At 49.1% G+C, this 12,397-nt stretch overlaps 1 protein-coding gene across 1 annotated transcript in view; it reads right to left on the bottom strand.

The window, feature by feature from the left end:
• LOC138468298 (calpain-1 catalytic subunit-like) overlaps window positions 1–12,397 on the bottom strand; it is a 434,133-nt gene that overhangs the window by 21,797 nt on the left and 399,939 nt on the right. Inside the window, exons 18-19 of the mRNA XM_069608788.1 lie at window positions 9,918–9,986; window positions 6,733–6,811 (exon numbers count right to left, since the gene is read on the bottom strand). Coding sequence (XP_069464889.1) covers window positions 6,733–6,811; window positions 9,918–9,986 — 148 coding nt within the window. The remainder of the gene's footprint in view (window positions 1–6,732; window positions 6,812–9,917; window positions 9,987–12,397) is intronic.

Here is a 12,397-nt window from a genome sequence, read left to right as displayed (position 1 = left end):
ACCGTTTCTTTAGGAAAATATTTTCACATGTATTCAGCCTACGAATGTTTGCACAACCCCACAGCTGAGAACCCCCAGATGAAGCAGGTCATGCAAATCCAACGCAGGTGAAATGGCCCCACTGCCATGCTGACAGCAAAAAGACAAAATGCCACCACTAAACCTTTCAAATGGGATGATAGAATTAGATCCCTGTGCCCCCCACCCTCCAGATTCCTGAAAACGCACCCCAAGATAATCAAAATGAGAAACCCGTTCAATGGTCGTACCGCACACATTTAGCGGTGGCGGCTTGCTTTTTGCAAACAGAGATTTGAATACCATTACTTTGGATTTTGTAAGGTTCAAATTTAGGCCCAGGTGGTTACATTTGATGGAGAAAATAGACATAGGCAATCTTAGGCCCCGCGGGGTAGTGGCTAGGAGGGCGGCGCTAGGAGGGCGGCATCACCCGCATAAAATAGGGCAGGATATTTATCTGAAACCAGCCTCGGGTAGTCCTGGCACCCCTCCAATAAAGCATCAATGATTTCTTGGATGTGGATATTAAATAGGAGTGGTGCCAGGAGGCAGCCCTGTCTAACGCCAGTATTCTCATCGCAGGCTTTGGACAGCTCGCCACCCGGCCCAAAGCGGACTCCCGCTTTGTTAGCAGTATATAGGGTGCGTATTACGCAGATCAATTACACGGGCGCCTTAGAGACGGAATCGAAGGCGGTTCTCAAATCTAGGTAAGGCCGCATATTAATGCATTTTCTTTAGCATCGTGCATTTTTGAATAATCATTCATAGCGAGAATTGGTTGATTCTGCCCATTTTAGCCCTAAAACCAGCCTGCAGGTGGCTAAACACGCCATCTCGATCCACTCACTCCAAAGATTAGTTTCACAAACAATTTGCCGGCACTATCCAAAAGAGAGCTAGGTCGATAGTTGGCTGGAAGATACTTTCCTCCATTTTTGTAGACCGGCAAAATTGTAGCCATACGCCAAGACTCAGGAATCTCACCGCTGCACAGGGTGGCGTTAAAGATCTAACATATGAACGGAGCCCAGATTTCCACCTCATCTTTAAAAAGATCGCCGGGGATTCAGTCTGTGCCGGCAGCTTTGCCATTTTCCAAAGAACTAAGGGCAGTTGTCACTTCACCAATTGAGAAAACCAAAGTAGCAGAAGGGGCGACGCCAAGGGCAACCAGGCGAGGAGGGAAACCGGCCATGATATAGGCTTGAAAAATGAGACCACCAGGCATCAATGCTGTGTAAGGGCAACCAGGCGAGGCGAGGAGGGAAACCGGCCATGATATAGGCTTGAAAAATGAGACCACCAGGCACCAATGCTGTGTCAGGGCAACCAGGCGAGGCGAGGAGGGAAACCGGCCATGATATAGACTTAAAAAATGAGACCACCAGGCACCAATGCTGTGGAAGGGCAACCAGGCGAGGCGAGGAGGGAAACCGGCCATGATATAGACTTAAAAAATGAGACCACCAGGCACCAATGCTGTGGAAGGGCAACCAGGCGAGGCGAGGAGGGAAACCGGCCATGATATAGACTTGAAAAATGAGACCACCAGGCATCAATGCTGTGTAAGGGCAACCAGGCGAGGCGAGGAGGGAAACCGGCCATGATATAGACTTGAAAAATGAGACCACCAGGCATCAATGCTGTGTGAGGGCAACCAGGCGAGGCGGGGAGGGAAACCGGCCATGATATAGGCTTAAAAAATGAGACCACCAGGCACCAATGCTGTGGAAGGGCAACCAGGCGAGGCGAGGAGGGAAACCGGCCATGATATAGACTTGAAAAATGAGACCACCAGGCACCAATGCTGTGTAAGGGCAACCAGGCGAGGCGGGGAGGGAAACCGGCCATGATATAGGCTTGAAAAATGAGACCGCAAGGCTTCAATGCTGTGTAAGGGCAACCAGGCGAGGCGGGGAGGGAAACCGGCCATGATATAGGCTTGAAAAATGAGACCGCAAGGCTTCAATGCTGTGTAAGGGCAACCAGGCGAGGCGAGGAGGGAAACCGGCCATGATATAGGCTTGAAAAATGAGACCACAAGGCATCATTGCTGTTTCTACAATTAATAACATCGTACCCATTCATTTCTTTTAGCCGAGAGCAGCAGTTTCCAAAAGAGAGAGACAGCTCCCATTTGCAGCGCCCTAAATAGTAGGTGGCACTTTCCCTGACAAATTCTTTGTTCTTAAGGGTAGTAAGCCCTTTGTAGCTAGCTCTAAGCAGCCGTAATGTTTTTGATGTCCTTTCTTTGCTTCGAGACAGGCACTGTCGAGCCACTGAGCCTTCCCCAGGGATTTCCATAGGGGCAGAGATACACAGGGTTAGGAATGCGGCACTCCCCCAGAACAGACGGATGCCTGGAATCCTCTCACTTGCAAGGTTGCCTAAAATGGAAGCAGACACATCTGAGTGACCATCACATTCCGGGAATGGAATCCATTTTACAGATTTACGTGCATGCCCTGCGAGCGCCAGGCGTTGGTTAGGAATGGGAGCGCTGCCTCTGCCCGTGTCAGATTGGCAAGCCAAGATCTCAATTGATAGGGGGTAGTGGTCACTTTCCATTCTTTCGTGAATCAAAAAGTCTCTAGCCTTTGCCCAGTCTTTCCCAGAAATCAACACATAATCAATGAGCGCCATTGTGCCCCCCCACCCCCCCATCTCATCGCTGACTGTTTAAATCGCAATGACGGGAGGAGTGTGGCGAAATAAAGCAGCCATTCTGGAGCGGGTAACCAGCAGTAGCTTGCAGGCTCCACCCTCCTCACACAGGAATAATACAAGGCAGACATCTTGGAACATGCAAGCATTCCCGATTTCTCTCTCCAACGAAGTGTAACCTCCCAAATGACCTCCTCCAACACCCACTACAAACCAGTACGTGGGTGCTTGACCTCATGCTGCCAAGCTGGTCATGACCCCCACACCCAGATGGTTTGAAGCCGGAGCATCACACCGGCCCAACACCCTCAAAGGCCGCGCGAGCCAGACAGCCATAAGAGGCAACACAGGCTCCAGCGGGACGCCGCTCTGGATTAGAGTTCCATGCACTGAATCCATTTTCTGGATGAGCCATGTTTTGCTGTTGTTCTGCCGCTGGCTCTTTGACCTACAGGACACATCTCTTCACCGGCTTATGTCGTGGTCCTCTGGCTAGAACGCGACAGGGCTGTTCTTTCTTATAAGATACGCGCAGCTCTTTCTCCTGCATACAGAGTCTTGGAACGAGACTGGTAACATCATCCTGCTAATATGGAATCATGTCACCAGCTAAGATAAGAATTTGGCACGGGGTGGTCGCCATGCTACATTTCATGGTATGACAAAGCCTGCAGCTTACTGACCCTTTCTGGTGGTGGCAAGGAGGCACGGCCACCACACAGGACACATAGTGTAGGCCACATTTATATGGTGGCGTCACTAATGTCCAAACTAGGACCAGTTTCCATATTGGCACCTCTGGGCCTACAGGAGGAAAACCTTCACTGAGTGGTCTCCCCTGGGAAGGGATGCACTCCCTGATCATGTGTGTTAAGGACTGGGAAGTGCACCCCCAGGGTAGGCCATGCAGAACCAACCCTCTGTTGCAGAGTACAGCCAGCATTTTAAGACCTATTCTGTGTCATGATCCAACGCTGGCGTGGAGTTCTTGATCTGCAACACATGGACAGGCATGTCCTCTTCCTGGTCTGACACTTTCTTCTGGTCGGTCCCGTGAAGCCAGTGAGGTCAGGAGCCATGCTATTGTGCTCAAAGTGAAAGGAGCGGGGTATTTAATAACTCCTCCCTCTCCCCCATTCACGGGAGAGGCTTTGGGGGTATCTAGGACTGCCCGCGTTTGCCCAGGGGCGCTTCCCGCAGTGGTTGCCAGCAGCTGCACTATGGAAAATATTACTTACCCAGTTAAGTGTCTTTCTGGGGGTTGTATCTGGTACACCCCATTTCGGTGCGGGCCGGTTTGGCGCAGTCTCTTAGGTGCGACCAGTTCGGCGCAGGGTTGTTTTGGCCACAGCAAGTTTAGCCGCAGGAACACATGTCTAATTAAAAAACAATTGATGCCGTCTCGAACCCTGGCCAGCAGTGCCACGAGACCAAGGCGCTAACCACAGATCTAATTACTTTCAAAGGCACCAGTTACTTATACTGACATAGGTCAAGAAGGACGAGCTACGCTCATGACGCTTAATATATGTAACTGGATCATATAAAATCGATAAAATGTGTATGGCCTTGCGTTAACTGGGTAGCCACGTATCCCCACAGCCCAGGGTTTGCGATGGCCTTCATTGCATCTTGCTTAGAATCGCATGCTTTGCACAGGGTTCCATCTAGTGGTTGGCTAAGAGTATTACATTACATTTGGAGTAGAAAAAGAGGCGTTGACAGGGGAGTTCGTGTATGACTAGGCAAGGGAGGGGGAAACAGGGGAGAAGACAAAACAACAACGATCGTACTAGGCCCAGTGACATTGAGAACGCGCAAGTGCATGGGAAATGGAAAAGGGAAAAAGTGCATGGAAGTGGAAAGTACAGAGCAGAGGAGAGTAGATAAATATGTAATAAATCAAAATAAATAGAAAATGGATGCAAGAAACCGTGGTAGTGCAGCCAGCAAGTGGCAAGTGCTGTGTTTATGGCAGCAGACTGGGAAAGTCTAATAAGTGCAGAAAGAAGAAAGGGGGGGGGGTGTATGGGTACAGATACAGTCCACCAGTGCAAGGGGTGGCCAGAAGGCAGTGCAGGAGGGCGGCAGGGTGAGCAGGCACCAGGGCCCAGGGGAAAGAGGGTGGCCAGGTGCACGGTGCCAAGAGGGAACTGGTCAGCAGGGGAGGAGGGTGCAGAAGGCAGAAGCAAAGAGAAAGGTCTTGAGGTGCTTCCGGAACCAGAGATGGTTCTCCTCAAGTTTCAGAGTGGCAGGGAGGCTGTTCCAGAGGAAAGCCCCAGCCGAAGATAGAGATCTACCCCCAGCGCGTGTCACACTACACCTGCCTTATGTGTGCAGGTACCCATACAGGCATTTCCCCAATGACAATGCTGCATTGGAAAGGCTTTAGGGGTGCCTGCATTTTTGTCATCTAAATGAGAAACCGCAGAGTGGTTGAAGTTCATAGTAGTCCCACTGGGCTAAAAATGTGACCCACATTTTGTGACCACGTAGCACAACTTTATTCATTTTCTTGCATGTAAATTCCCAGTGCATGACTGGGCCTGTGGTGGCCTCTGCACACAGACGCCAGGGGAAGACAGAGGTTCTCTCCCTGTCTCTTTCAGACGGATGCCTGGAGTGGTGTGGGGAGTTAACCATTCAAGTTTGAGATACTTTTTGATGCTCCAGATTGACCTTTTTACATGTAAGTGACCACCCACCCCTTACACAGTTGCCCACCGGATAGCCGTTATCCCATGGGGTGAGCCAACCTTTCACTCGCAAAATAATATTGCCCACAAATCCCAGGAATACGCAACACCGACTGTGTTGGTTGGGTCTGACGGGAACTGTAGGCCCACACATCTGGGGGGTGGCAGGTTGGCTGGCCCCGCTTTGGGGACGTGGCAGTAGAATGGACACAAAATGACAAACCACACTAGAATACGATCATGGTCACAGACTCAGTGACGCATCACCTTCTTCAAGGCACACACGTTTAATACCTTTTATTACTGGCTGGTCATCAAGGCACACGTTTAATACTGATTATTACTGGCTGGTCATCAAGGCACACGTTTAATACTGAGTATTACTGGCTGATCGTCAAGGCACGGACGTTTAATACCGATTATTACTGGCTGATCGTCAAGGCACACGTTTAATACTGAGTATTACTGGCTGATCGTCAAGGCACAGACGTTTAATACCGATTAGTACTGGCTGATCGTCAAGGCACACGTTTAATACTGATTATTACTGGCTGGTCATCAAGGCACACGTTTAATACTGATTATTACTGGCTGGTCATCAAGGCACACACGTTTAATACTGATTATTACTGGCTGATGTCAAGGCACACACGTTTAATACTGATTATTACTGGCTGGTCATCAAGGCACACGTTTAATACTGATTATTATTGCTGGTCATCAAGGCACACGTTTAATACTGATTATTACTGGCTGATGTCAAGGCACACACGTTTAATACGGATTATTACTGCTGGTCATCAAGGCACACGTTTAATACTGATTATTACTGGCTGATGTCAAGGCACACACGTTTAATACTGATTATTACTGGCTGATGTCAAGGCACACGTTTAATACTGATTATTACTGGCTGGTGGTGAACACGATAAAAACAGAGGTGGTCGTGGAGATTTAAAACGGTTTAAACAGGCATATGGCGAGGACTGAACACGTATGGCCATGTTGTGGTAGCGAGATGTAAAAATAATAAGTAAAACATGCACTGAATCATTCATAATATGAGCCTTAGAGAGCGCCCCCTGCGGCAGGGGGGCCATTTTCCATGTTCACAAGTTCAAGACCCAAATAGTTCCCAGGGAAGAACGGGGCAGGCGGCGAAGGACTGTCCTGCTGGTCTATTCCTTCATCCAGCCGGAGTGTGCCGGAGGATACTGTCGCTATGGCAACATACACCGTGGTAACCACAGCACTACCCTCTAGAAACCATTGCTCTTTCCCCACCCAGCATCCTCCCTGTGGAATAGACTGCGTCAGCACCCACAGCGCCCCTCCGCCCCCCACTCACCGGCGGTTTCCACGGCCATGCGCAGCTCGTACGAGCTCATGGTGCCAGACTTGTCCAGGTCGTGCTGCCGGAAGATGGTCTGATGGCAAGAGGAGAAATCGATGGTTAGGAAACAGGTTGGGATTCTTTGTAAACCTCCCTCCCCTGTTAAGCAAGAGTCTGGCACAAACACTACAAGCAGAGCCAGTCCGTCACCCCTTCTTACTTGCCTACTCCCCTGCAATGGGCAGCATGCATGCAAAACCCCTTCAGCGTGCACAGAAGGAACATGGAAGGTGTGGGAGGGAAAGGGGGCTGGGAGGAAAAGGGGGCTGGGAGGTAGGAAAGCGTTTGATTCCTTAGTTGCTTTCCAGAATCCTCTAGAAGTGTGTGAGAATAGAGTCACGGGCAATGCCGGATTGGTCCCCGCCACCAGCATGTCAAGGCCTCATCTTTGAGGGGGTAGGGGCTCAGTGCAAGTCTGAGTTCATGTGGAAGTTTGCTCCAGAGTCCCGGGGCTCTGATAGAGGTGATCTTTCCCCCAATAAACCAGTGGCAGCATTCTGTACTTGATGGGTGAGGGAGGCTCTGTGATTGACTTTCAAATGAGTCCCTTTGTTGAATACAAACAGTCAGTTGTCAATGTTACTAGACATCTTCCTTTGTCATCTTGTGGCGTTTATGGAAATTAGGGGACCTTTCGCTGTTCGAACTTAAGGCAGTGGAGGAAAGTATGGTTGAGAGTCAGAGCTTAACTTTTGCTGCCATCAAAAGAACTTCTCAAAAGGGCTCCCTGCGCCCTATTCAATGTATCTAGATCCATTGCCATCTGTACTATTGGGTGGTGCTGCAGATGGGGGCCACAGTTGTAGGTTTGGAGTGATGGGTCATGGGCGGCGGAGTGGACCCGTTGACCCAAATCGATGCATCAACCGCCTTCGGCTGGTACGGGTTAGGGACTCAGAATGTGCAGCGTTCCGGTAGTGGTTCTAGAGAAAGAGCAAGAGTGCAGAAGAACAGGAGGCCTCCACCAACTGCCAAGACTGCAGCATGCCGGGGACTTGGTTTCTTACTGGTGGGCTGTGTAGATTGGTGCCGCAGTGGAGTGGTGCACCTGCAGGGATCGGTTAAAATTATGCGATCACTGGCGGGACACTTTCTGGTGTATATTCTTATCTGGAGTGGAGGGCTTGTAAGGATTGGGGCATTTTCTGAGCTGTAATGAAGGGATTGTAAGGATTGGGGTATATATACTGAGCTGCAATGGAGAGATTGTAAGGATTGGGGTATATATACTGAGCTGCAATGGAGGGATTGTAAGGATTGGGGTATATTCTGAGCTGCAATGGAGGGATTGTAAGGATTGGGGTATATATACTGAGCTGCAATGGAGGGATTGTAAGGATTGGGGTATATATACTGAGCTGCAATGGAGGGATGGTAAGGATTGGGGTATATTCTGAGCTGCAATGGAGGGATTGTAAGGATTGGGGTATATATACTGAGCTGCAATGGAGGGATTGTAAGGATTGGGGTATATATACTGAGCTGCAATGGAGGCATTGTAAGGATTGGGGTATATATACTGAGCTGCAATGGAGGGATTGTAAGGATTGGGGTATTTTCTGAGCTGCGATGGAGGGATTGTAAGGATTGGGGTATATTCTGAGCTGCAATGGAGGGATTGTAAGGATTGGGGTATATATACTGAGCTGCAATGGAGGGATTGTAAGGATTGGGGTATATATACTGAGCTGCAATGGAGGGATTGTAAGGATTGTGGAATATTCTGAGCTGCAATGGAGGGATTGTAAGGATTGTGGAATATTCTGAGCTGCAATGGAGGGATTGTAAGGATTGGGGTATTTTCTGAGCTGCAATAGAGGGATTGTAAGGATTGGGGTATATTCTGAGCTGCAATGGAGGGATTGTAAGGATTGGGGTATATTCTGAGCTGCAATGGAGGGATTGTAAGGATTGGGGTATATATACTGAGCTGCAATGGAGGGATTGTAAGGATTGGGGTATATTCTGTGCTGCAATGGAGGGATTGTAAGGATTGGGGTATATTCTGAGCTGCAATGGAGGGATTGTAAGGATTGGGGTATATATACTGAGCTGCAATGGAGGGACTGTAAGGATTGGGGTATTTTCTGAGCTGCAATGGAGGGATTGTAAGGATGGGGTATATTCTGAGCTGCAATGGAGGGATTGTAAGGATTGGGGTATATTCTGAGCTGCAATGGAGGGATTGTAAGGATTGGGGTATATATACTGAGCTACAATGGAGGGCTTGTAAGGATTGGGGTATATTCTGTGCTGCAATGGAGGGATTGTAAGGATTGGGGTATATTCTGAGCTGCAATGGAGGGATTGTAAGGATTGGGGTATATATACTGAGCTGCAATGGAGGGATTGTAAGGATTGGGGTATATATACTGAGCTGCAATGGAGGGATTGTAAGGATTGGGGTATATATACTGAGCTGCAATGGAGGGATTGTAAGGATTGGGGTATTTTCTGAGCTGCGATGGAGGGATTGTAAGGATTGGGGTATATTCTGAGCTGCAATGGAGGGATTGTAAGGATTGGGGTATATATACTGAGCTGCAATGGAGGGATTGTAAGGATTGGGGTATATATACTGAGCTGCAATGGAGGGATTGTAAGGATTGTGGAATATTCTGAGCTGCAATGGAGGGATTGTAAGGATTGTGGAATATTCTGAGCTGCAATGGAGGGATTGTAAGGATTGTGGAATATTCTGAGCTGCAATGGAGGGATTGTAAGGATTGGGGTATATTCTGAGCTGCAATGGAGGGATTGTAAGGATTGGGGTATATTCTGAGCTGCAAAGGAGGGCCTATGATGATTGGTGAATGTTCTGAGATGCAGTGGAGGGCCTATGATGATTGGTGTATATTCTGGCCTGCAGTGGTGAGGCTATATGGATTGGAGTAATAATCTGAGCAAGATGCAGTAGTGGAGCACTATTGGTGCATATTCTGAGCTGCACTTGCTCGATCTTCTGATTGGAGGGGAGGTGCCTCTACCCTTTCTACACTAACTATTGGCTGAGGGAGGAAGGTCCTAATCTGGTGAACGTTGAGTTTCCATGGGATGGACTCTACCTCTTCCAGAAGCAACAATGGCTCCAATCCCTCAATGGTCATTTATGGCAGAAGTGGCAACGCCGCGCGACTCACCAACCAACGTCGGATTTTGTTCCACAGGATTTGGAATTCCACCAGGCCCAGCTTGGCGCTGCCGTCTTTCTGTGGAGACATCTGGTTAAGGAGAACGTTCCAAAATATCCAACATCTGGGAGTCAGGGACCACACTTGTATGAACCACTTAAAGTACCTGCTTCTAGGCGCTGGCAACACTCATGACATCAGCAAGCAGAGAACGTCCAGGAGCTCCCATCAGCAATACAACTTGACCCGCTCCAGACCCCTCTCTCTTAACATGTACCAACTCCTGGCTCCCAAAGGGGTTGCCCACCCACCCTGCCCCAGAGTTTGGTACCAGCAGTGGCCGCACCTGTACTTCACTGCGAATAATGTACATTATGTGCAGTGACCCCAATTCATGTTCCCCACCACCCTTTCCGCCAGCCGCCGCCTGTCATAGCCCAATGCTGTTGCTCACCCACTGTATAGCTCCCAGCCGTGGGAATGCTCCTATACAGCGCTATATGTACACAGACCCTGATGTAAAGTGCTTCGATAAGAGGAAATAACCCCAACTCAAATGCACAGAAAAAATACAAGCCTTGCATAACATACAAACAGGCAAGTGTCCCCCAGTTAGGCCGCATATACAGCTCCAGCACCCAGTCACGTCACAGCTTTATCAATGGCATAGAGAGCGCTCCATCGACAGCCACTTCTGAATGAATGCTAAGACTTACCATTTACACAGCGCACACCACAAAAGCATCTTGTGACCAATACTAGGTGTCCAGGGCCTGCCCTCTGATTTGCAGATCCCTGGTCGGCAAAACATGTGGGCCCCTTTATTTGCATCGCAGAAAATTACATCACAAAATTAGTCATCAATATCTGTGGGGTTCAAATAAACCGACATTCAATATCTGGATGTGAACGGTTAATATTATGGTTGTAGCAATATCAGGAGTGAGGCTTATTTTGGAGTAGCCGACCAAGTGAGCTGAATCATTTGTTGAGATGGGTACCTAAAAAAAAATGTACTGTGATGAGGAAGAGCCGGACAAAGAGTAATGAAGATCACCGGTAAGAAACCCAAACATACCTAATGTGACTGAACTTTCCAAGGATGTAAAGGCAGGGATTGGCCCTGGGCCAGACAGGGCAAGTGCTTTTGCTGCAGGATAGTGCAATCGTAACAACGCTTATTTACCGGAACGGTACTGAGGCAGTCCGAGTAAGCAATTCCGCAGGTCTTCAAATGTCATCGATAGGACCTGATTACACACATTTAATTCAACTGACCTTCACTAATATAAGAAAATTCTAAATAGAAATGTGCCTTGTCTTTCACAAAATGAGCCATCAATACCCGGAGAAAAATAAAAACAGCTAGATAAATTTTCCCTTGTCCTTGACTGCTTTTTATCGTGTGTTCTGTCGTGTTTTCCGCACAGGAGTTCATGTGGGACTCCTGGCGGTGCAGCTCTCTCCTTTGGTTTTGGTGAACAGACCCATGGGATACCCTTAAGGCACCCATGGGTAGGGGTGCAACCCTGTGCCCCTAGTGTATGTTTTTGGGCACCTGTGTGTGAACCACAGAGCAGTGTACGGGCTGGTGGCAGCTCTGTGCTGAATTGGCTGGTGCCCTGAGTGTCCTCCATTTTGGGATGCCCAGGCCCTGTCATTGGAATCGGTAGATTCCTGATGGAGACAAAACGGCCCCCATGGCCTCTTGCCTTCCATCTCCTGTTACCTTGATCTTCCCAAAGTCCCGGGAAGCCCCGACTCTGTCCCTTCCCCCTGACTGGCTGTTGGGTGGAAGTTCCATATATGGTAGTGTGGGGAAGTGCTGACCAGACTGGCTGGAGCCTTCTCAACGACCGTATGTTGTGGGTACGCCTGTGCGTGGGACCTGGGTGAATGGAGTGTGTGACGAATACGCATTCTATGTTGTGGGTGTCTAGTATCTGGTGGTTGACACAATGACTGAGACAGCCCTGCCCAAAACCGGTATGAATGCAGTGTGGAGTGTTGAATGGCTCGGTACTTGTCCCAATACACATAACTTGTTGTGAGTGTCTGGAGAGAAGTGAATGGCCTGAATGCACCGTGTGCCTGATTGGCTGCCTGCCAGCCTGAATACCCTTAGTCGTGATTGGATGCTTGAGTGTGACCCAGCGGAATGAATGGGAGATCAACAATATATCTGGGGACCTCTCACTGCTAGGAATCGTGTTCAGAAGCTGAAGTCCACTACGACGAGTAACTGGAGTAACTGAAGCTTGACCTTGAAGCCCTGCTGGACGAGAAGAATTGCTGTTGCTCTCCTTCACAATCTGAAAACTGCTGTGCCTCCAAGGACTGACCCAGAGAGGACCTGGTAAGGCACCCTCTTCCCGAGCTACGAGGGACCATCGTGCAGCAGCTGATCTTTGCCTAAGCTCCCTGGTAGACAGATCTTCGACAGGCTGCCGACCCGATACGGGGACTGCTGCGGAACTCCAAGGAGAAGC

The sequence above is a fragment of the Ambystoma mexicanum genome, chromosome 4q (assembly GCF_040938575.1).
Source record: "Ambystoma mexicanum isolate Mex_15411 chromosome 4q, UKY_AmexF1_1, whole genome shotgun sequence".
In the NCBI taxonomy this organism is placed as follows: domain Eukaryota; kingdom Metazoa; phylum Chordata; class Amphibia; order Caudata; family Ambystomatidae; genus Ambystoma; species Ambystoma mexicanum.
Note: the sequence above shows the minus strand (reverse complement) of the source record. Positions and strands in the feature narration are given on the sequence as shown.